The 23,922-nt window shown below is 51.3% G+C and overlaps 1 protein-coding gene across 7 annotated transcripts in view; it reads left to right on the top strand.

Annotated features, from left to right (window-relative positions):
• The first annotated feature begins 50 nt into the window (after positions 1-50).
• pikfyve (phosphoinositide kinase, FYVE-type zinc finger containing) overlaps positions 51-23,922 on the top strand; it is a 40,455-nt gene continuing 16,583 nt past the window's right edge. For 3 of the 7 annotated variants that reach the window (XM_023951009.1, XM_023951005.1, XM_023951008.1), the window contains exons 1-14: positions 52-159; positions 567-618; positions 13,115-13,305; positions 16,448-16,615; positions 17,078-17,187; positions 17,590-17,761; positions 18,408-18,615; positions 19,823-19,849; positions 19,970-20,059; positions 21,098-21,254; positions 21,332-21,489; positions 21,803-21,914; positions 21,990-22,137; positions 22,212-22,376. In XM_023951009.1, the coding sequence (XP_023806777.1) occupies positions 575-618; positions 13,115-13,305; positions 16,448-16,615; positions 17,078-17,187; positions 17,590-17,761; positions 18,408-18,615; positions 19,823-19,849; positions 19,970-20,059; positions 21,098-21,254; positions 21,332-21,489; positions 21,803-21,914; positions 21,990-22,137; positions 22,212-22,376 (1,750 nt within the window). In that variant the 5' untranslated portion in view covers positions 52-159; positions 567-574. Of the gene's footprint in view, positions 160-566; positions 619-13,114; positions 13,306-16,447; positions 16,616-17,077; positions 17,188-17,589; positions 17,762-18,407; positions 18,616-19,822; positions 19,850-19,969; positions 20,060-21,097; positions 21,255-21,331; positions 21,490-21,802; positions 21,915-21,989; positions 22,138-22,211; positions 22,377-23,922 lie in introns of all 7 variants that reach the window. The other 4 variants (XM_023951004.1, XM_023951006.1, XM_023951010.1 and 1 more) reach the window with 4 other exon arrangements.

The raw sequence follows: 23,922 nt of genomic DNA, 5'->3' as shown, positions 1-23,922 counted from the left end.
CCGTGACGTCACTCTGATCGGACTTCGATTCGTCAGGACTGGCTGTCGCGTCACGTGAGCTCTTCCGTTTTTAGCTCTCCCAGATGTTTTCCAGCTGCCTCCCCTTCCAGAGTGCGCTCAGTCCGCAGAGATGTAGACACCAGAACCCACAGTGACCAGGTACCGCTTCATGTTCCAACCGTTCTAAAGAATGTCATATTTGTGGTTCCGGTCCAATCCAAAGGTTGCTGCGTTACCGGCTTGTTAGCATCTTTAGCTTCCTCCAGGCAAAACAGTCACAACCTAAGTGTCCTCCGCGAATCTTTGGGTTTATCAATCAACGCATAGGAACCCCTGCCGCCCCTCCCGCTGTATCTTTTAAACAAATATTGTGTGACGTGGCGGGACAGGAATCTTTGTGATTCAGCAGTTAGCCCCTGAACCGCTACGACTCGAGTTAGCGGGAGTTGACAGACAGACGCCGAGGGGGAGGGGGGGGGGCTGCTCAAACCGGATTTCTTCCGGCCTGTGTAGGTCACGTGACTTAAACCAAGCGCATGATGTGCAGCTTCTGCTTTCTGCCCCAGACGCTGTCATGGCGGGCATCGCTAACTCCAGCTCCGCGGCCTTCTTTAAAGGGTAAAGGCTGCTCCTGATGTCTCCTCCTGGTGCCTCTCCATTCTCCTCCTGGTGCCTCTCCATTCTCCTCCTGCTGCCTCCTCCTGCTGCCTCTCTATTCTCCTCCTGCTGTCTCCTCCTGGTGCCTCTCCATTCTCCTCCTGGTGCCTCTCCATTCTCCTCCTGGTGCCTCCTCCTGCTGCCTCTCTATTCTCCTCCTGCTGTCTCCTCCTGGTGCCTCTCCATTCTCCTCCTGGTGCCTCTCCATTCTCCTCCTGCTGCCGCTCCATTCTCCTCCTGGTGCCTCTCTATTCTCCTCCTGCTGCCTCCTCCTGCTGCCTCTCTATTCTCCTCCTGCTGTCTCCTCCTGGTGCCTCTCCATTCTCCTCCTGGTGCCTCTCCATTCTCCTCCTGCTGCCTCCTCCTGCTGCCTCTCTATTCTCCTCCTGCTGTCTCCTCCTGGTGCCTCTCCATTCTCCTCCTGGTGCCTCTCCATTCTCCTCCTGCTGCCTCCTCCTGCTGCCTTTCTATTCTCCTCCTGCTGCCTCTCCATTCTCCTCCTGCTGTCTCCTCCTGCTGCCTCTCTATTCTCCTCCTGCTGTCTCCTCCTGCTGTCTCCCCCTATTGCCCCTCTATTCTCCTCTTGCTGTCTCCTCCTGCTGTGTCCTCCTATTGCCTCTCTATTCTCCTCCTGCTGTCTCTTTATTCTCCTCCTGCTGCCCATCTATTCTCCTTCTGCTGTCTCCTCCTATTGCCTCTCTATTCTCCTCTTGCTGTCTCTTTATTCTCCTCCTGCTGTCCCTCTATTCTCCTTCTGCTGTCTCCTCCTGCTGTCTCCTCCTATTGCCTCTCTATTCTCCTCCTGCTGTCTCCTCCTGCTGTCTCCTCCTATTGCCTCTCTATTCTCCTCCTGCTGTCTCCTCCTGCTGCCTCTTTATTCTCCTCCTGCTGTCTCCTCCTGCTGTCTCCTCCTGCTGCCTCCTTCTGCTGTCTCCTCCTGCTGTCTCCTCCTGCTGCCTCTCTATTCTCCTCCTGCTGTCTCCTCCTGCTGCTTCTCTATTCTCCTCCTGCTCTCTCCTCCTGCTGCCCCTCTATTCTCCTCCTGCTGTCTCCTCCTGCCGTCTCCTCCTATTGCCTCTCTATTCTCCTCCTGCTGTCTCCCCCTGCTGCCTCCTTCTGCTGTCTCCTCCTGCTGCCTCTCCATTCTCCTCCTGCTGCCTCTCCATTCTCCTCCTGCTGTCTCCTCCTGCTGCCTCTCTATTCTCCTCCTGCTGTCTCCTCCTGCTGCCTCTCTATTCTCTTCTTGCTGTCTCCTCCTGCTGCCTCTCTATTCTCCTCCTGCTGTCTCTCTATTCTCCTCTTGCTGTCTCCTCCTGCTGTCTCCTCCTATTGCCTCTCTATTCTCCTCCTGCTGTCTCTTTATTCTCCTCCTGCTGCCCATCTATTCTCCTGCTGCCCATCTATTTTCCTTCTGCTGTCTCCTCCTGCTGCCTCTTTATTCTCCTCCTGCTGTCTCCTCCTGCTGCCTCCTTCTGCTGTCTCCTCCTGCTGTCTCCTCCTGCTGCCTCTCTATTCTCCTCCTGCTGTCTCCTCCTGCTGCTTCTCTATTCTCCTCCTGCTTCCTCTCCATTCTCCTCCTGCTGTCTCCTCCTGCTGTCTCTCTATTCTCCTCTTGCTGTCTCCTCCTGCTGTCTCCTCCTATTGCCTCTCGATTCTCCTCCTGCTGTCTCTTTATTCTCCTCCTGCTGCCCATCTGTTCTCCTTCTGCTGTCTCCTCCTGCTGTCTCCTCCTATTGCCTCTCTATTCTCCTCCTGCTGTCTCCTCCTGCTCTCTCTTTATTCTCCTTCTGCTGTCTCCTCCTGCTGTCTCCTCCTGCTGCCTCTCTATTCTCCTCCTGCTGTCTCCTCCTATTGCCTCTCTATTCTCCTCCTGCTGTCTCCTCCTGCTGCCTCTCTATTCTCCTCCTGCTGTCTCCTCCTGCTGCCTCTCTATTCTCTTCTTGCTGTCTCCTCCTGCTGCCTCTCTATTCTCCTCCTGCTGTCTCCTCCTGCTGTCTCTCTATTCTCCTCTTGCTGTCTCCTCCTGCTGTCTCCTCCTATTGTCTCTCTATTCTCCTCTTGCTGTCTCCTACTGCTGTCTCCTCCTATTGCCTCTCTATTCTCCTCCTGCTGTCTCCTCCTGCTGTCTCGTTATTCTCCTCCTGCTGTCTCCTCCTGCTGCCTCCTTCTGCTGCCTCCTTCTGCTGCCTCCTTCTGCTGTCTCCTCCTGCTGTCTCCTCCTATTGCCTCTCTATTCTCCTCCTGCTGTCTCCCCCTTCTGCCTCCTTCTGCTGTCTCATCTTGCTGCCTCTCCATTCTCCTCCTGCTGTCTCCTCCTGCTGCCTCTCTATTCTCTTCTTGCTGTCTCCTCCTGCTGTCTCCTCCTATTGCCTCTTTATTCTCCTCCTGCTGCCCATCTATTCTCCTCCTGCTGTTTCCTCCTGCTGCCTCCTTCTGCTGTCTCCTCCTGCTGTCTCCTCCTGCTGCCTCTCTATTCTCCTCCTGCTGTCTCCTCCTGCTCTCTCTATTCTCCTCCTGCTGTCTCTGTTCTCCTCCTGCTGTCTCCTCCTGCTCTCTCTATTCTCCTCCTGCTTTTTTATTCTTCTCCTGCTGTCTCTTCCTGCTGTCTCTATTCTCCTCCTGCTGTCTCCTCCTGCTCTCTCTTTTATCCTCCTGCTGTCTCTATTCTCCTCCTGCTGTCTCCTCCTGGTGCCTCTCCATTCTCCTCCTGCTGCCTCTCCATTCTCCTCCTGCTGCCCTCCTCATGCTGCCTCTCTATTCTCCTCCTGCTGTTTCTATTCTCCTCCTGCTGCCTCTCCATTCTCCTCCTGCTGCCTCTCTATTATCCTCCTGCTGTCTCCTCCTGCTGCCTTTCTATTCTCCTCCTGCTGTCTCTTTTCTCCTCCTGCTGCCTCTCTATTCTCCTCCTGCTGTCTCCTCCTGCTGTTTATATTCTCCTCCTGCTCTCTCTATTCTCCTCCTGCTGTCTCTATTCTCCTCCTGATGTCTCCTCCTGCTGTCTCTATTTTCCTCCTGCTGTCTCCTCCTGCTGTCTCTATTCTCCTCCTGCTGTCTCCTCCTGCTCTCTCTATTCTCCTCCTGCTGCCTCTCTATTCTCCTCATGCTGTCTCCTCCTGCTGTCTCTATTCTCCTCCTGCTGCCTCTCTATTCTCCTCCTGCTGTCTCCTCCTGCTGTCTCTATTCTCCTCCTGCTGTCTCCTCCTGCTGTCTCTATTTTCCTCCTGCTGTCACCTCCTCCTGTCTCTATTCTCCTCCTGCTGTCTCTTCCTGCTGTCTCTATTCTCCTCCTGCTGTCTCCTCCTGCTGCCTCTATTGTCCTCCTGCTGTCTCTATTCTCCTCCTGTTGTCTCCTCCTGCTGTTTCCTCCTGCTGCCTCTCTATTTTCCTCCTGCTGTTTCTATTCTCCTCCTGCTGTCTCTATTCTCCTCCTGCTGCCTCTCTATTCTCCTCCTGTTGTTTCTATTCTCCTCCTGCTGTCTCTATTCTCCTCCTGCTGTCTCTATTCTCCTCCTGCTGTCTCTATTTTCCTCCTGCTGTCTCTATTTACCTCCTGCTGCCTCTCCATTGTCCTCCTGCTGCCTCTCTATTCTCCTCCTGCTGTCTCCTCCTGCTGCCTCTCTATTCTCCTCCTGCTTTCTCTATTCTCCTCCTGCTTTCTCTATTCTCCTCCTGCTGTCTCCTCCTGCTGTCTCCTCCTGCTGCCTCTCTATTCTCCTCCTGTTGTCTCTATTTTCCTCCTGCTGTCTCTATTTACCTCCTGCTGCCTCTCCATTCTCCTCCTGCTGCCTCTCTATTCTCCTCCTGCTGTCTCCTCCTGCTGCCTCTCTATTTTCCTCCTGCTTTTTCTATTCTCCTCCTGCTGTCTCTATTCTCCTCCTGCTGTCTCTTCCTGCTGTCTCCTCCTGCTGTCTCCTCCTGCTGCCTCTCTATTCTCTTCCTGCTGTCTCTATTCTCCTCCTGCTGTCTCTCTATTCTCCTCCTGCTGCCTCTCCATTCTCCTCCTGCTGCCTCTCCATTCTCCTCCTGCTGCCTCTCCATTCTCCTCCTGCTGCCTCTCCATTCTCCTCCTGCTGCCTCTCTATTCTCCTCCTGCTGTCTCCTCCTGCTGCCTCTCTATTTTCCTCCTGCTGTCTATATTCTCCTCTTCCTGCTCTCTCTATTCTCCTCCTGCTGTCTTTATTCTCCTCCTGCTGTCTCCTCCTGCTGTCTCTATTCTCCTCACGCTGTCTCCTCCTGCTGTCTCTATTCTCCTCACGCTGTCTCCTCCTGCTGTCTCTATTCTCCTCACGCTGTCTCCTCCTGCTGTCTCTATTCTCCTCACGCTGTCTCCTCCTGCTGTCTCTATTCTCCTCATGCTGTCTCCTCCTGCTGTCTCTATTCTCCTCATGCTGTCTCCTCCTGCTGTCTCTATTCTCCTCCTGCTGCCTCTATATTCTCCTCCTGCTGTCTCCTCCTGCTGTCTTTATTCTCCTCCTGCTGTCTCCTCCTGCTGTCTCTATTGTCTTCCTGTTGTCTCTATTCTCCTCCTGCTGTCTCCTCCTGCTGTCTTTATTCTCCTCCTGCAGTCTCCTCCTGCTGTTTTCTATTCTCCTCATGCTGTCTCCTCCTGCTGTCTCTATTCTCCTCACGCTGTCTCCTCCTGCTGCCTTTCTATTCTCCTCCTGCTGTCTCTTTTCTCCTCCTGCTGCCTCTCTATTCTCATCCTGCTGTCTCCTCCTGCTGTCTCTATTCTCCTCCTGCTCTCTCTATTCTCCTCCTGCTGTCTCTATTCTCATCCTGCTGTCTCCTCCTGCTGTCTCTATTTTCCTCCTGCTGTCTCCTCCTGCTGTCTCTATTCTCCTCCTGCTGTCTCCTCCTGCTCTCTCTATTCTCCTCCTGCTGCCTCTCTATTCTCCTCATGCTGTCTCCTCCTGCTGTCTCTATTCTCCTCCTGCTGCCTCTCTATTCTCCTCCTGCTGTCTCCTCCTGCTGTCTCTATTTTCCTCCTGCTGTCACCTCCTCCTGTCTCTATTCTCCTCCTGCTGTCTCTTCCTGCTGTCTCTATTCTCCTCCTGCTGTCTCCTCCTGCTGCCTCTATTGTCCTCCTGCTGTCTCTATTCTCCTCCTGCTGTCTCCTCCTGCTGTCTCCTCCTGCTGCCTCTCTATTTTCCTCCTGCTGTTTCTATTCTCCTCCTGCTGTCTCTATTCTCCTCCTGCTGCCTCTCTATTCTCCTCCTGTTTTTTCTATTCTCCTCCTGCTGTCTCTATTCTCCTCCTGCTGTCTCTATTTTCCTCCTGCTGTCTCTATTTACCTCCTGCTGCCTCTCTATTCTCCTCCTGCTGCCTCTCTATTCTCCTCCTGCTGTCTCCTCCTGCTGCCTCTCTATTCTCCTCCTGCTTTCTCTATTCTCCTCCTGCTGTCTCTATTCTCCTCCTGCTGTCTCCTCCTGCTGTCTCCTCCTGCTGCCTCTCTATTCTCCTCCTGTTGTCTCTATTCTCCTCCTGCTGTCTCTTTTCTCCTCCTGCTGTCTCTATTTACCTCCTGCTGCCTCTCCATTCTCCTCCTGCTGCCTCTCTATTCTCCTCCTGCTGTCTCCTCCTGCTGCCTCTCTATTTTCCTCCTGCTTTTTCTATTCTCCTCTTGCTGTCTCTATTCTCCTCCTGCTGTCTCCTCCTGCTGTCTCCTCCTGCTGTCTCCTCCTGCTGTCTCCTCCTGCTGCCTCTCTATTCTCCTCCTGCTGTCTCTATTCTCCTCCTGCTGTCTCTATTTACCTCCTGCTGCCTCTCCATTCTCCTCCTGCTGCCTCTCTATTCTCCTCCTGCTTTCTCTCAATTCTCCTCCTGCTGCCTCTCCATTCTCCTCCTGCTGCCTCTCCATTCTCCTCCTGCTGCCTCTCTATTCTCCTCCTGCTGTCTCTTCCTACTGTCTCTCTATTTTCCTCCTGCTGTCTATATTCTCCTCTTCCTGCTCTCTCTATTCTCCTCCTGCTGTCTTTATTCTCCTCCTGCTGTCTCCTCCTGCTGTCTCTATTCTCCTCACGCTGTCTCTTTTCTCCTCACGCTGTCTCCTCCTGCTGTCTCTATTCTCCTCACGCTGTCTCCTCCTGCTGTCTCTATTCTCCTCACGCTGTCTCCTCCTGCTGTCTCTATTCTCCTCACGCTGTCTCCTCCTGCTGTCTCTATTCTCCTCACGCTGTCTCCTCCTGCTGTCTCTATTCTCCTCACGCTGTCTCCTCCTGCTGTCTCTATTCTCCTCATGCTGTCTCCTCCTGCTGTCTCTATTCTCCTCCTGCTGCCTCTATATTCTCCTCCTGCTGTCTCCTCCTGCTGCCTCTCTATTCTCCTCCTGCTGTCTCTATTTACCTCCTGCTGCCTCTCCATTCTCCTCCTGCTGCCTCTCTATTCTCCTCCTGCTGTCTCCTCCTGCTGCCTCTCTATTTTCCTCCTGCTTTTTCTATTCTCCTCTTGCTGTCTCTATTCTCCTCCTGCTGTCTCCTCCTGCTGTCTCTATTTTCCTCCTGCTGTCTCCTCCTGCTGTCTCTATTCTCCTCCTGCTGTCTCCTCCTGCTCTCTCTATTCTCCTCCTGCTGCCTCTCTATTCTCCTCATGCTGTCTCCTCCTGCTGTCTCTATTCTCCTCCTGCTGCCTCTCTATTCTCCTCCTGCTGTCTCCTCCTGCTGTCTCTATTCTCCTCCTGCTGTCTCTTCCTGCTGTCTCTATTTTCCTCCTGCTGTCACCTCCTCCTGTCTCTATTCTCCTCCTGCTGTCTCTTCCTGCTGTCTCTATTCTCCTCCTGCTGTCTCCTCCTGCTGCCTCTATTGTCCTCCTGCTGTCTCTATTCTCCTCCTGTTGTCTCCTCCTGCTGTTTCCTCCTGCTGCCTCTCTATTTTCCTCCTGCTGTTTCTATTCTCCTCCTGCTGTCTCTATTCTCCTCCTGCTGCCTCTCTATTCTCCTCCTGTTGTTTCTATTCTCCTCCTGCTGTCTCTATTCTCCTCCTGCTGTCTCTATTTTCCTCCTGCTGTCTCTATTTACCTCCTGCTGCCTCTCCATTCTCCTCCTGCTGCCTCTCTATTCTCCTCCTGCTGTCTCCTCCTGCTGCCTCTCTATTCTCCTCCTGCTTTCTCTATTCTCCTCCTGCTTTCTCTATTCTCCTCCTGCTGTCTCCTCCTGCTGTCTCCTCCTGCTGCCTCTCTATTCTCCTCCTGTTGTCTATATTCTCCTCCTGCTGTCTCTATTCTCCTCCTGCTGTCTCTATTTTCCTCCTGCTGTCTCTATTTACCTCCTGCTGCCTCTCCATTCTCCTCCTGCTGCCTCTCTATTCTCCTCCTGCTGTCTCCTCCTGCTGCCTCTCTATTTTCCTCCTGCTTTTTCTATTCTCCTCCTGCTGTCTCTATTCTCCTCCTGCTGTCTCCTCCTGCTGTCTCCTCCTGCTGCCTCTCTATTCTCTTCCTGCTGTCTCTATTCTCCTCTTGCTGTCTCTCTATTCTCCTCCTGCTGCCTCTCCATTCTCCTCCTGCTGCCTCTCCATTCTCCTCCTGCTGCCTCTCCATTCTCCTCCTGCTGCCTCTCTATTCTCCTCCTGCTGTCTCCTCCTGCTGCCTCTCTATTTTCCTCCTGCTGTCTATATTCTCCTCTTCCTGCTCTCTCTATTCTCCTCCTGCTGTCTTTATTCTCCTCCTGCTGTCTCCTCCTGCTGTCTCTATTCTCCTCACGCTGTCTCCTCCTGCTGTCTCTATTCTCCTCACGCTGTCTCCTCCTGCTGTCTCTATTCTCCTCACGCTGTCTCCTCCTGCTGTCTCTATTCTCCTCACGCTGTCTCCTCCTGCTGTCTCTATTCTCCTCATGCTGTCTCCTCCTGCTGTCTCTATTCTCCTCATGCTGTCTCCTCCTGCTGTCTCTATTCTCCTCCTGCTGCCTCTATATTCTCCTCCTGCTGTCTCCTCCTGCTGTCTTTATTCTCCTCCTGCTGTCTCCTCCTGCTGTCTCTATTGTCCTCCTGTTGTCTCTATTCTCCTGCTGTCTCCTCCTGCTGTCTTTATTCTCCTCCTGCAGTCTCCTCCTGCTGTTTTCTATTCTCCTCATGCTGTCTCCTCCTGCTGTCTCTATTCTCCTCACGCTGTCTCCTCCTGCTGCCTTTCTATTCTCCTCCTGCTGTCTCTTTTCTCCTCCTGCTGCCTCTCTATTCTCATCCTGCTGTCTCCTCCTGCTGTCTCTATTCTCCTCCTGCTCTCTCTATTCTCCTCCTGCTGTCTCTATTCTCATCCTGCTGTCTCCTCCTGCTGTCTCTATTTTCCTCCTGCTGTCTCCTCCTGCTGTCTCTATTCTCCTCCTGCTGTCTCCTCCTGCTCTCTCTATTCTCCTCCTGCTGCCTCTCTATTCTCCTCATGCTGTCTCCTCCTGCTGTCTCTATTCTCCTCCTGCTGCCTCTCTATTCTCCTCCTGCTGTCTCCTCCTGCTGTCTCTATTTTCCTCCTGCTGTCACCTCCTCCTGTCTCTATTCTCCTCCTGCTGTCTCTTCCTGCTGTCTCTATTCTCCTCCTGCTGTCTCCTCCTGCTGCCTCTATTGTCCTCCTGCTGTCTCTATTCTCTTCCTGCTGTCTCCTCCTGCTGTCTCCTCCTGCTGCCTCTCTATTTTCCTCCTGCTGTTTCTATTCTCCTCCTGCTGTCTCTATTCTCCTCCTGCTGCCTCTCTATTCTCCTCCTGTTTTTTCTATTCTCCTCCTGCTGTCTCTATTCTCCTCCTGCTGTCTCTATTTTCCTCCTGCTGTCTCTATTTACCTCCTGCTGCCTCTCTATTCTCCTCCTGCTGCCTCTCTATTCTCCTCCTGCTGTCTCCTCCTGCTGCCTCTCTATTCTCCTCCTGCTTTCTTTATTCTCCTCCTGCTGTCTCTATTCTCCTCCTGCTGTCTCCTCCTGCTGTCTCCTCCTGCTGCCTCTCTATTCTCCTCCTGTTGTCTCTATTCTCCTCCTGCTGTCTCTTTTCTCCTCCTGCTGTCTCTATTAACCTCCTGCTGCCTCTCGATTCTCCTCCTGCCTCCTCTCTATTCTCCTCCTGCTGTCTCCTCCTGCTGCCTCTCTATTTTCCTCCTGCTTTTTCTATTCTCCTCTTGCTGTCTCTATTCTCCTCCTGCTGTCTCCTCCTGCTGTCTCCTCCTGCTGTCTCCTCCTGCTGTCTCCTCCTGCTGTCTCCTCCTGCTGCCTCTATATTCTCCTCCTGCTGTCTCTATTCTCCTCCTGCTGTCTCTATTTACCTCCTGCTGCCTCTCCATTCTCCTCCTGCTGCCTCTCTATTCTCCTCCTGCTTTCTCTCAATTCTCCTCCTGCTGCCTCTCCATTCTCCTCCTGCTGCCTCTCCATTCTCCTCCTGCTGCCTCTCCATTCTCCTCCTGCTGCCTCTCTATTCTCCTCCTGCTGTCTCTTCCTACTGTCTCTCTATTTTCCTCCTGCTGTCTATATTCTCCTCTTCCTGCTCTCTCTATTCTCCTCCTGCTGTCTTTATTCTCCTCCTGCTGTCTCCTCATTCTCCTCCTGCTGTCTCTATTCTCCTCACGCTGTCTCCTCCTGCTGTCTCTATTCTCCTCACGCTGTCTCCTCCTGCTGTCTCTATTCTCTTCACGCTGTCTCCTCCTGCTGTCTCTATTCTCCTCACGCTGTCTCCTCCTGCTGTCTCTATTCTCCTCACGCTGTCTCCTCCTGCTGTCTCTATTCTCCTCATGCTGTCTCCTCCTGCTGTCTCTATTCTCTTCCTGCTGCCTCTATATTCTCCTCCTGCTGTCTCCTCCTGCTGCCTCTCTATTCTCCTCCTGTTGTCTCTATTCTCCTCCTGCTGTCTCTTTTCTCCTCCTGCTGTCTCTATTTACCTCCTGCTGCCTCTCCATTCTCCTCCTGCTGCCTCTCTATTCTCCTCCTGCTGTCTCCTCCTGCTGCCTCTCTATTTTCCTCCTGCTTTTTCTATTCTCCTCTTGCTGTCTCTATTCTCCTCCTGCTGTCTCCTCCTGCTGCCTCTCTATTTTCCTCCTGCTTTTTCTATTCTCCTCTTGCTGTCTCTATTCTCCTCCTGCTGTCTCCTCCTGCTGTCTCCTCCTGCTGTCTCCTCCTGCTGTCTCCTCCTGCTGCCTCTCTATTCTCCTCCTGCTGTCTCTATTCTCCTCCTGCTGTCTCTATTTACCTCCTGCTGCCTCTCCATTCTCCTCCTGCTGCCTCTCTATTCTCCTCCTGCTTTCTCTCAATTCTCCTCCTGCTGCCTCTCCATTCTCCTCCTGCTGCCTCTCCATTCTCCTCCTGCTGCCTCTCTATTCTCCTCCTGCTGTCTCTTCCTACTGCCTCTCTATTTTCCTCCTGCTGTCTATATTCTCCTCTTCCTGCTCTCTCTATTCTCCTCCTGCTGTCTTTATTCTCCTCCTGCTGTCTCCTCCTGCTGTCTCTATTCTCCTCACGCTGTCTCCTCCTGCTGTCTCTATTCTCCTCACGCTGTCTCCTCCTGCTGTCTCTATTCTCCTCACGCTGTCTCCTCCTGCTGTCTCTATTCTCCTCATGCTGTCTCCTCCTGCTGTCTCTATTCTCCTCCTGCTGCCTCTATATTCTCCTCCTGCTGTCTCCTCCTGCTGTCTTTATTCTCCTCCTGCTGTCTCCTCCTGCTGCCTCTATTGTCCTCCTGCTGTCTCTATTGTCCTCCTGCTGTCTCTATTCTCCTCCTGCTGTCTCCTCCTGCTGCCTCTATTGTCCTCCTGCTGTCTCTATTCTCCTCCTGCTGTCTCCTCCTGCTGTCTCTAATCTCCTCCTGCTGCCTCCTCCTGCTGTCTCTATTCTCCTCCTGTTGTCTCCTCCTGCTGTCTTTATTCTCCTCCTGCTGTCTCCTCCTGTTGTCTCTATTGTCCTCCTGCTGTCTCTATTCTCCTCCTGCTGTCTCCTCCTGCTGTCTCTATTCTCCTCCTGCTGTCTCTATTCTCCTCCTGCTGTCTCCTCCTGCTGTCTCTATTCTCCTCCTGCTACCTCTCTATTCTCTTCCTGCTGTTTTTATTCTCCTGCTGTCTCTATTCTCCTCCTGCTGTCTCTATTCACCTCCTGCTGCCTCTCCATTCTCCTCCCGCTGCCTCTCTATTCTCCTCCTGCTGTCTCCTCCTGCTGCTTCTCTATTTTCCTCCTGCTGCCTCTCTATTCTCCTCCTGTTGTCTTTATTCTCCTCCTGCTGTCTCCTCCTGCTGTCTCTATTCTCCTCCTGCTGCCTCTCTATTCTCCTCCTGCTGTCTCTATTCTCCTCATGCTGTCTCCTCCTGCTGTCTCTATTCTCCTCCTGCTGCCTCTATATTCTCCTCCTGCTGTCTCCTCCTGCTGTCTATATTGTCCTCCTGCTGTCTCTATTCTCCTCCTGCTGTCTCTATTCTCCTCCTGCTGTCTCCTCCTGCTGTCTCTATTCTCCTCCTGCTGCCTCTCTATTCTCCTCCTGCTGTCTCTATTCTCCTCATGCTGTCTCCTCCTGCTGTCTCTATTCTCCTCCTGCTGCCTCTATATTCTCCTCCTGCTGTCTCCTCCTGCTGCCTCTATTTTCATCCTGCTGTCTCTATTGTCCTCCTGCTGTCTCTATTCTCCTCCTGCTGTCTCATCCTGCTGTCTCTATTCTCCTCCTGCTGTCTCTATTGTCCTCCTGCTGTCTCTATTCTCCTCCTGCTGTCTCCTCCTGCTGCCTCTATTCTCATCCTGCTGTCTCTATTCTCATCCTGCTGTCTCTATTGTCCTCCTGCTGTCTCTATTCTCCTCTTGCTGTCTCATCCTGCTGTCTCTATTCTCCTCCTGCTGTCTCTATTGTCCTCCTGCTGTCTCTATTCTCCTCCTGCTGTCTCCTCCTGCTGCCTCTCTATTCTCCTCCTGGTGTCTCTATTCTCCTCCTGCTGTCTCTATTCTCCTCCTGTTGTCTCTATTCTCCTCCTGCTGTCTCTATTCTCCCCCTGCTGTCTCTATTCTCCTCCTGCTGTCTCTATTCTCCTCCTGCTTTCTCCTCCTTTTGTCTTACCATCTTTTTGACTGATGCAGACCTCAGGATTGTGGGATGAAGGTCTTTCTCCGGTGTTCAGAGCAGAGAACATGCTAAACCTCTTTTATGCTGTGACTTTCTTTTCCAAAGTTACTTTCGGGTCGTCTCACTTCCTTTTTAAGTGGAGAACTCAGAAGGTCTTTAGGCGGTTCCTTCCAGCTGATGGTTCAGATTAGACCGGCTCACAGCAGGAAGGGAACTGGGGCTGCTGGGACTTCAGGAAGTTCTATTGGTTACTCCGTCCCTTGTCTGAAAAGTGTGCAGATCTTCCCGCCTCTTAAGCTTGGCTGATGTTCAAAGGGATGGACCTGAAGGAAGTCTGCATTTCTGCACGTCTCTGCATGAACACCTGGATGCCGTGTTGACTGATTGAGTCCTGATTTCGGTTCCTGGAGGGGATGGATGCTCGCTGACCGGCTCCCCTGCTCTGGTGTTTGTCCTCACAGGCGCCGCAGTGACATGGCTGCTGATGACAAGTCCTCTTCATCGACAGAGTTCAGCACAGAGGCGGCTGTCATCTCACCTGCCAGCCCCTCCCACCTGACCCACTTCAAACCCCTGACTCCGGAGCAGGATGAGCCCCCGCTGCGCTCCGCCTACAGCTCCTTCGTCAACCTGTTTCGCTTCAACAACAGAGGTGAGGGTGTTGGTGGTCTGCTGGTGGATCTCTGCTTTCTGTCGGCCAATGTTGCCGTGGAGACAGAGGAGTTGGTGCTTCCATCGCCTCCTGCTGGGTTTCTGCCTGACAGTGAGACGGCGGGTCTCTGTGTTCTGGTTAAAAACCAGTGTCTTCTGGTTCTGGTAAAGTCTCAGATGAGCTCCGGTCCTTAGCCGCCCACATACTGACGGTACCGACACAGGAGATGGAAGGAAAAAAAACTCTTAGCTGGTAACAAATACGATTATTAAAGGAAAAAGTATTTTTAAGGAATGTCTGTCTGAATTCCTGCCCTGACCCCTAACTACTAAAAAAGTACTGAGTGATTTTTAAAAGCATTTGGGACGCCATGCTCACTGCTTTTTTTCACTTTTTTATTTTTAAACGGCGGTTTCACAAAGTTAGAATCTAATTGAAGCATTTTGTGGCGATTATTTATGATCCACTTTCTTCTAAAGATAAAAACTTGGATGGTTTATCAAAAAAAATACACTTAAATACATTCTCTTTGCAAAAAATTGTCCCGACGCAATGCATTGTGGTCTATATCCGCCAATCTAGTGAGCATGGATGCACACTGGTTTTTGGCAGAGACTCCTGGGAAATTTCTAGGGCTCTGGAGAGCTAGCAGTGAAGGAATTCAGACACAACCTACATGAAGAGACGGATAAGGCATGTGGTCATGTGACCTGTGGGTGCAATTCTAACATTTTGAAAGTTCAGCTGTCAGCCGACAGGCCACGCCCCCAGCCAGATGATGAGTCGTTGTGTCCCAGGCTGAATTTACTGGTGGGGGTGTGTGTGGACAGGCCGTTGCCTGCAGTAATGTTCTAACCTGGATGAAGAGAGCCTCCCATGACCATCTTCTCTGGCACGCCGTTCCGTGCACAGAACGCTGCACGTCTCCAGATGGATTTGTACGGTTCCTGCTCACAGAGACCTCTGAAGACCCCTTCCAGCCTGTCTTTGTTGGGTCCATTTGGCGTTTGCGTGTTCCTGCCGATTCTCCCACGCGTGTTTTTGGATTGTAAAGGTTTTTTTGCCGTTGAAAGTAAAAAGGAAAAGCTTTCTCTAAAAGCGTTGTGGCCCTGACACCAAAGTGTCATCCACAAAGATCCCCATCAGACTCTGAACATATTTCCAACTATTGCTCCATCACTGTTGTTCATTCCAACACGTTGAACTAGCTTAGCATTAACACCAGCACTTTTACCCGATCCTATGGCACTTTTGGCTGCTTATGGAGCAGTTTTTACTTGATTTGTTTTCTGCAAATGTTCCATAAAGTCAGGACCGTGACAGTTTGATGAATTCCCTCTGTTTCTGAAATAGTTTTGATTCTCTTCAACTGGTATCATTCCCAAAGGCTTCCACAGCCAAACTTGGAGAAATGCTGCGTTCAGGTGGGGTTGGAATGATCAGAAAAACGACTGTCCAACTTGGAAAACGCACATGAACGTCACACACAGACAAAATAGAGTTGCACTTATTGACAAAGGTCACTTTCCATGTAGGACGCCATCTATGGGGATCAGATGATGGGATCAGGTGGCGTCAGTGGGAGGGGCTGATCAGATGGCGTCAGTGGGAGGGGCTGATGAGATGGCGTCAGTGGGAGGGGCTGATGAGATGGCGTCAGTGGGAGGGGCTGATCAGGTGGCGTCAGTGGGAGGGGCTGATCAGGTGGCGTCAGTGGGAGGGGCTGATCAGGTGGCGTCAGTGGGAGGGGCTGATCAGGTGGCGTCAGTGGGAGGGACTGATCAGGTGGCGTCAGTGGGAGGGGCTGATCAGGTGGCGTCAGTGGGAGGGGCTGATCAGGTGGCGTCAGTGGGAGGGGCTGATCAGGTGGCGTCAGTGGGAGGGGCTGATGAGATGGCGTCAGTGGGAGGGGCTGATGAGATGGCGTCAGTGGGAGGGGCTGATCAGGTGGCGTCAGTGGGAGGGGCTGATCAGGTGGCGTCAGTGGGAGGGGCTGATCAGGTGGCGTCAGTGGGAGGGACTGATCAGGTGGCGTCAGTGGGAGGGGCTGATCAGGTGGCGTCAGTGGGAGGGGCTGATCAGGTGGCGTCAGTGGGAGGGGCTGATCAGGTGGCGTCAGTGGGAGGGGCTGATCAGGTGGCGTCAGTGGGAGGGGCTGATCAGGTGGCGTCAGTGGGAGGGGCTGATCAGATGGCGTCAGTGGGAGGGGCTCCCATATTCACAGGAAGCTGCTTTGTCAGGATAGTTGGTAGAAAATATCTTACAGATGGTTTTCTTCAAGCTTGCCTCTTGTATTCTCTGCCCCCCCGTGTCTCACAGCAGTGCAGGGTCATGTGACAGGTATTTGTAACGTGAGGTCCGTGAGCGCCATGAGTCACATGACTGGTGTACTTCTGCAGAATGACCACGAGTTGCTAATCCTACAGTTACAGATGAGTGGAAAGAGCACAAAAGTCTGGTTTAAATGTAAATCAGTTTACTGTGACTTCCTGTAAAAATGCTCGTGTGAGTGCTGACGGCCACACCTGGTTCCTGAGGAAGACACGATGAAGAACGTTTGTCCCTCTGATACTGATGGTGGTTCCTGGCTTGTCCCTCAGAAATGTCCCACAGGTGTCAGATATTTGGATAGTTGGGGTCGCGGGCTGTCAGCAGAGTAAAGAGGTTCAGATGAAAACCTGAGAGCGCCGCTTCCGTCCTCACAGTGACGCCTCCCTCCCTCCCTCCAACCGAACAGCAGCTCCTGCTGCTGACCTTCTCAGGGTGGGGGTTGCTCCATCATTTCTGTCTCTACCAGAGTTTGAGCAAAGCTCATATGCTGCAGTTCTGAGCAGCAGAACAGCAATAATGACTCAGCAATAATGACTCAGCAATAATTCAACACTGAACATTTGATGTTATGGACGGATGTATGTCTGGTGGACGCTCTCTTCAAAAGCCCAACTTTACTCTTACATACATCTAAGGTTAAGAAATGTTATTGATCTATTTGATGATTGATTAATTATTGTAAGTCATTATTATAAAAACTGTTTTCACTTGATTAGAGCTCAGAGGTGAATGTAAAACCTGCAGCCACATCCAGGAGTTAAGGGCAGATCAGCTTTTGTTTTAAAGTGTGTGCGTTTGTGTGCGTGTTTAGATGAGGGCCGTCGTCCCTCTACAGTTTCAGAGAAGTCCGAAGCTCCGCCCCCTTCTAATCAGCCAGAAAGGCGGAGCTCTTCCTCCAGCCCCTCCCTCCCGCTCCATGGCTCCAGAGCACATGGGAAGCAGCAGCGTGAACACCTCCGCCGCTCCTCCACAGCTTCTGGTGAGACGCACACACACACGTTTTCAGGAAGGAGCGACCATATTTGGAAGAGCAGCCAACATGCTCAGAGTAGAATTTTAGGATCTTTGCTGGATTTGATCCAGAAATGTGTCGGCGTTTGAGGTTATCTGCCGTCAGTGGCGTGAAGCAGAGTCTGAGAATGAACTCTGGGCTTTCCTGCCACACTTACATGTTGATTATCTGATGTTGGCTTGAGTGTCTGTCTTCAATGATCTAATCACAGACAGCTGACATGGAGCTGCAAAAGCTCTGCTGCAGCTCCATCCCCTTAGGAAGAGATGTTCTGGACTGAAAGCAGACCTGCAGCTCGTTCTGCACGATCCGATGGTTTCAGAAACATTTGGACGGATCAACGTCAGATCTAAACGACACTGAAACTGAAAAACACAATGTGTTGAAGTCATGCTAGTCCTTGTCTGTTCTGCTGTGTGGGGGGGTCAGACGGCAACAGGAAGCCTGATGCTGCTCTGAGTGGTCACGACCCCCGCACCGCTGTCCAACTGCGCACCGCCCTGAAGAGACTGAAGGAGATCATGGAGGGGAAGAGCCAGGTACGTTCCTCTTTACCAAGTCCTTTGTGGCTTTTTAGTTTGCTGCAAAGATGTTTGTATTGTTTCTATGCTCTTCAGAAGTCTGGTTTACCGGCTTCAGTCCGTAATCCGGTTCTGCTCATCCCGGCATCAAATTAGTCTCTTTCAACTTCTGCTCTCATCTTATCGAGTACAAAAAGTGCTGAGTTTGTGAAAAGGCTGGTTTCCAAACATCCGTCCAGGTTTTTGCTCTTCCACTGATGCTGCAGTGCTTCCACTTGTAGCTCAGGACATCAGATGAAGCAGAGCTTTACTGACCAGCATGAGGACTCTGCTCCTCACAGCCATCCCTGAAGGCCTCTGAACCTCTTTGACATGTGATGAGGCTTCAGCGCCGCTCTCCCCCCCCCTTGGCCTCTGCAGGACAGTGATCTGAAGCAGTACTGGATGCCAGACAGCCAGTGTAAGGAGTGTTATGACTGCAATGAGAAGTTCACCACCTTCCGCCGCAGACACCACTGCAGGCTGTGCGGGCAGATCTTCTGCAGCCGCTGCTGCAACCAGGAGATCCCTGGGAAGTTCATGGGATACACGGGTGGGTATTCCCCTTGACCTCCTCATGATGCCCCTCCCTGACTGTTCCAACGTTTATCGCAGGGGATGCGATCCATAAATGTCCCGTCATGGGGTTCTAGATGTTTCCAGGGTGTACAGCTCCTCACTACACACTTAAAGCTCTTTTCTCAGACAGACGTGAACATTTTCACACTTTTCTCTCGTTTAAACCTTCATAAAAAATAAGTCCAGGATTATAGAATGAAAAACAAAGATCTGATCGTGATGAAGAGCTATGTAACTCTGGCAAGTTGAACGTATCTGTCCAGGAGAAACAGCATGAAAGAGATTGATTGACAAGATCAACAGCCTATCGGAATCAGCCAGGAATACAGTGCGCTGTTTAAAAAAACTAGGATAGATGTGCTGCAGTACAGCCAGGGAACTCTGTCCACTCCAGGTGGAGGTTAGGGTTAGGGTTAGGTATGGAGGTAGATCCATCACCCAGGAAGCTGAAGGGACTGACTTTCTGTGGAGGCTGTGACTCTGTGTTTCTGCTACAGACCTGCTCATCCTCACAGCTTTAAAACAAACCTTTCCTTGTTAGAAATGCTTTTCTGACTGTTTTCTGTTGGTGTGTTGGCCCCTCCCACCTCTCATGTTTAACCCTTGTTCTCGGTATGCAGGAGACCTGCGAGCGTGCACATACTGTCGTAAACTGGCGCTCAGCTACGCTCACTCGGCAGAGTCCGGCGTGATTGGGGAAGACCTGAGCGTCCTGTCGGACTCCGCCTGCTCCGTGTGCGTGCTGGAGCCCGGCGAGCCGCGCACGCCGGTGGGGGGACGCAAGGCAAGCAGGAACATTTTCCTGGAGGAGGACTTGACCTGGCAGAGGTGAACGCACTGAAACAAGAGGCTGGTTTCCTCCAAACAAACATGTCCTCCTCTCCTCCCCCGTCTCATTCATGCTCCTCTGCTGGGCTTTTCTGGCTTCACTTCCTAAAGACGTTTCCTGTGGGAACTGCTTCACCTGCACCTCCTGCTTAGGAGACGGACGGATGGATGGATGGATGGATGGATGGATGGATGGATGGACGTACGGACGGACGGATGGACGTACGGATGGATAGATGGATGGATAGATGGATGGATGGATGGACGTACGGATGGATGGATGGGCGAATGGATGGATGGACGGATAGATGGACGGATGGACGGACGGACGGACGGATGGATGGATGGGCGAATGGATGGATGGACGGATAGATGGACGGATGGGCGGATGGATGGATGGATGGATGGATGGATGGATGGACGGATGGGCGGATGGATGGATGGATGGATGGATGGATGGATGGATGGATTGGCGGATGGATGGATGGTTGGATGGATGGATGGGTTGGCGGATGGATGGATGGATGGATGGATGGATGGATGGGCGGATGGATAGATGGATGGATGGACGGATGGATGGATGGACGGATGGATGGATGGACGGATGGATGGATGGGCGGATGGATGGATTGGCGGATGGATGGACGTACGGATGGATGGATGGATGGATGGATTGGCGGATGGATGGACGTACGGATGGATGGATAGATGGATGGATGGATGGATGGATGGATGGATGGATGGATGGATAGATGGACGGACGGATGGGCGGATGGACGGATGGATGGATGGGCGGATGGATGGATGGATGGATGGATGGATTGGCGGATGGATGGACGTACGGATGGATGGATGGATGGATTGGCGGATGGATGGATGGACGGATGTGCTCATATTGGTAAAGAACATTAAACTTTGAACAACTGCTCTTTCTCACTGAGCAAAATAAAACAAACAGGAAAGATGTTTTTTTAATGGGCCTATCAACTCCATGGAATCCATCCATCCACTCATCCATCCATTATTTGTATAGGTTTCTGAAAGGGAGGAGTCAAATAAGATGATGACATGAAAGGATGTCCTCCACTGACAAACATGTTCTAGCTTTTTCTGGATGTGGTGATCCTCCATGTCCTGTCATGTTTCTTCTGCTGCTGTGTGTCCATCCATCTTCCTCAAGGACATTCTTTTCCTCTCTCCTGCATAGAAAAACTCCTATTGGGATGAGAAAAAAGTGAGTCTTTGTTCCCTTTTTCTGAGCTTTAAAGGCTTTCTATGGAGTTCACTCAGCAGAAATGTGATTGATATGAAGGAAGACTCGGGCTAAGAAAATAATGTTGACTGTTTGTGTTAGCATGATGCACCAGGAGCCTCAGAACGGCGGCCTCACCGCAAGGCTCTCGGCGCTCCCAGAGGACGTGGGGAAGTCTCCTGCAAGAAAGAGGTGGGGTTTTTACAGCTTTCCTGGCGTCAGCTGAGGCGTCTTTGGCTTTTGTAAATATTGTTTGTCGTTCTGTTCGTACAGGGAATCAAAGTGAAATCTATTCTTCAGTTGAAACAGGAATTCATACACCCTTCCAAGAATTATAGTCCTGTTGGACCACAATGTCTCTAAGCCTCCAAGTCCTACATTTATCATACCTTTCTAGAACAACCTCCATACTTTCTGACTTTTGATGATTTGATGAGTTCCAAATTCATTCAGAAAAAGTTCAGACAGCGGTAATGCAGACATGTTTCAAATCTGTGACTAGTTAATGAAAGAGTCATGTGATCCATCAGAGAGTCATGTGATCCATCAGAGGGTCATGTGATCCATCAGAGGGTCATGTGATCCATCAGAGGGTCATGTGATCCATCAGAGGATCATGTGATCCATCAGAGAGTCATGTGATCCATCAGTGGGTCATGTGATCCATCAGAGGGTCGTGTGATCCATCAGAGGGTCGTGTGATCCATCAGAGGGTCGTGTGATCCATCAGAGGGTCATGTGATCCATCAGAGGGTCATGTGATCCATCAGAGGGTCATGTGATCCATCAGAGGGTCATGTGATCCATCAGAGGGTCATGTGATCCATCAGAGAGTCATGTGATCCATCAGAGGGTCATGTGATCCATCAGAAGGTCGTGTGATCCATCAGAGGGTCGTGTGATCCATCAGAGGGTCGTGTGATCCATCAGAGGGTCGTGTGATCCATCAGAGGGCCGTGTGATCCATCAGAGGGTCGTGTGATCCATCAGAGGGTCATGTGATCCATTAAGCTCATTCTGAATCCAGGCAGTGCATGACTAATAAACAACTCAAACTTTCATGGTCATGAGTCCTGCCCTCTAAACCTCTGCTAGTGATGTTTTTCTCTGCGAGGACACGCCTCCTTTAGGATTCTGGACGTCCTGAGGGTCGATCCTAACATTCAGCAGGTTGCATAAGTACGTTCTGCGCTCTGTTCAGCCAACTGTGTGACGGTTGTTCTTCTCCAGGTCTGCCAGTGTGACCAACCTGTCGCTGGACCGCTCTGGCTCTTCTCTGGTTCCGTCCTACGACAGTTCAGTGAGCCCGCCCACGAGCCGAGCCATGTCCGGGACCAAGAGCGGCTCCAAGCTGGACCACAGCGAGGAGGAGAGGAAGATTCTCCTGGTGGCTGCTCCTTTCCTTCACTTGGTTCCAGCGTCAGTGGAGTTTCCTCTGACGCTGGAACCTGGTGTTTGTTACAGGACTCTTCTCAGTTGAAGGATCTGTGGAAGAAGATCTGCCATAACAACACAGGGATGGAGTTTCAGGACCACAGGTACTGGCTGAGGACCTACCCCAACTGCATTGTGGGAAAAGAGCTTGTCAACTGGCTGCTGAGGAGTGGCACCATATCCACCAGGTAAAGAAATGTGTTTGAATCGGAAGGTGGGGGGGAAGACTTCCTCCTGAGACATGAGTGTTGAGCTCTCTTCCTGATTTTAGTTCAAATCAAGCAGATGAATTTTGGATGAGTGCGTGCATGAACTCCGGCATGCAGTGTGTGTGGGGGCCGTGTCCTGGTTTACAGGTGACAGGCTTAGCTATAGGTATCGGCTTTGGAAGATCCTCAGTCTTCTGGAAGGGCTTCCTACACTTCCTGTTTTAAAGAAGAAGCACACGCTAGTTCCAGATTCTGCTTGAGAGCTTGAAGGTTCCTGATGTGTGCACGGCAGGGCCCAAGCGATTGCCATCGGCCAGGCGCTGGTGGATGGCCGCTGGCTGGACTGTGTCACTCATCACGATCAGCTCTTCAGGGACGAGTATGCCCTCTACCGCCCTCTGCAGGCGAGTCCAAAGCTGGGATGTCTTTAGCGTGCTTCACCTTGTTCTGACCATGATGTCTCTCTGTCAAACGCACAGAGCACAGAGTTCTCAGAAACGCCGTCTCCAGACAGCGACAGCGTCAACTCCCTGGAGGGACACTCTGAGCCGTCCTGGTTCAAGGACATCAAGTTTGACGATAGCGACACAGAGCAACTCGCAGATGAGAATGAGTACACCGTCCCAAGTATGTCTAATCTTTGGATGTGGTCACACCTAAAGCCATGGAGTTTCTGTGAAGCAAAGTGTTTTGGATTCCAGACTCTGCCAGCCCCAGCAAAAGAACTTCAGTCAGCAGCTTCCACTCGGCGGTGGACAGCGACTCGGCGGCCTCCATCAATCTGAACATGGAGCAGAACAATGTCAACTTTCACATCAAGAAGCAGTCCAAATATCCTCATGTTCCACCTGCCAGCGAGCACAGAGGTGGGTGTGCTGTCGACTGACGGCAAAGCCTGCAGGTCTGCTGATGGGTCTCATGAAGGAGGTCCGGTTTCCAACTGAAGAGTGTCTTCTGTCTCAATTAAGGGTTCAAGTAGCTGCAGATGACTTTGAAAGATTAGTGGAGTTTTGTGTTTCAGCCCAGCATTTGTTCCGTCTCAGCTCTAGCGTCTGACTGCAGAAGGATGAAGCTCTTCTTTCAGCAGCTGGCTCTTCCTTCATTTGTGTCAAAGAATGGTTTGGGATGAGGGTTCCTGCTGCTGAAGGAAAAACCTGATGTTTCTCTGAAGAACATCCAGGTCTGGTTCTGGTCTGATCCAGAGTCCTCTTGATTTGTTAGGTGTGAACAGATCCGGTTCCAGAGGAGCTTAGCTGGGGGTGGGGATGGGGGGGCAGCCATCACACAGTTCCTTTTTAGTTTTTTAAGTGCATCTATTTAAACTCTCAACAAAACCCGTAAATGAATCTAAAAACATCCAACCATCACTGAGATCTGATCCAAAAGCTCCGCAGCATCACTCTGAATATTCTGACCAGGTTCTGTTCTGGTTCCATGAACGTGAGAAGCTGCGTTTCTGTCCAGACAAATATTGCATTGGATCATTTTCCAGGTGCACTTGCTGGAGTTGAATCTGAGTACTGCTGCTGTGCATCAGCGGACACTCCAGAACGGCAGATGGGTGGAGCTCATCGCCGCGGCGCCTGGCTGCACTTACCTCTCTGATGCTGAAGTCGTTTCAGTGGTTTCATTTCTGCTGGTGTTTTTCCGTCCTCTCTTATTTTTTTGGTAATCCCATTAGGGCTGCAGCTATCGATTCTTTTTGTAATCGATTAATCTAGCACTTTATCGATCGATTAATCGAGTAATCGGATAAAACGATTTGTGTGTTTTTGAACAACCAAAACAAATAATGCATAACAAAAATGATGTGGCTGTAAAATGAACAAGTATTTGGCTTTTATTCAACACGACAAGAGACGCTTCAAATCAGCGAACATCAATAGGCTTAGACTACGTTGACTTACCTTGTTTCAGCGATGCTTGGTGAAACAGCATAGATGTCTTCTGTTCAGATGCTGAATCATGGAAGATGTGCTGTTGTGGTATGCCAGCTCTATTTTGCCGTGACATCTCACGTTTTCTGCCGTTTATTATAGATCTATTCTCCGCCATCGCGCCAACTAAATTCAAAAGGTCCGTGTGAATAAACGGTCCGCGTGACACAATCAAATCCCTGCGCATCATAGGATTTTAACGAGGCTTCGAGGGAGAGTTTTTGCCTCGAGGAATTTTTGTAATCGAGTAACTCGAGGAATCGTTTCAGCCCTAAATCCCACCCTCACCACCAGACCTGGGTGGGAAATCCTTCAGGAACTCTGGTTTGGACCAAGCAGGAGAACTAAGGTCCTTCTGAGAGTAAAGGTCTCACTTGCAGGTGAACCATGGTGCGGTTCACTTCAGTGTGACTGCAGACAGACATTTTACAGACCAAAGGGAGGAAATGCCATAAGGTTAGTGGGATTACACGGA

The sequence above is a fragment of the Oryzias latipes genome, chromosome 21 (assembly GCF_002234675.1).
Source record: "Oryzias latipes chromosome 21, ASM223467v1".
Taxonomy (NCBI): domain Eukaryota; kingdom Metazoa; phylum Chordata; class Actinopteri; order Beloniformes; family Adrianichthyidae; genus Oryzias; species Oryzias latipes.
Note: the sequence above shows the minus strand (reverse complement) of the source record. Positions and strands in the feature narration are given on the sequence as shown.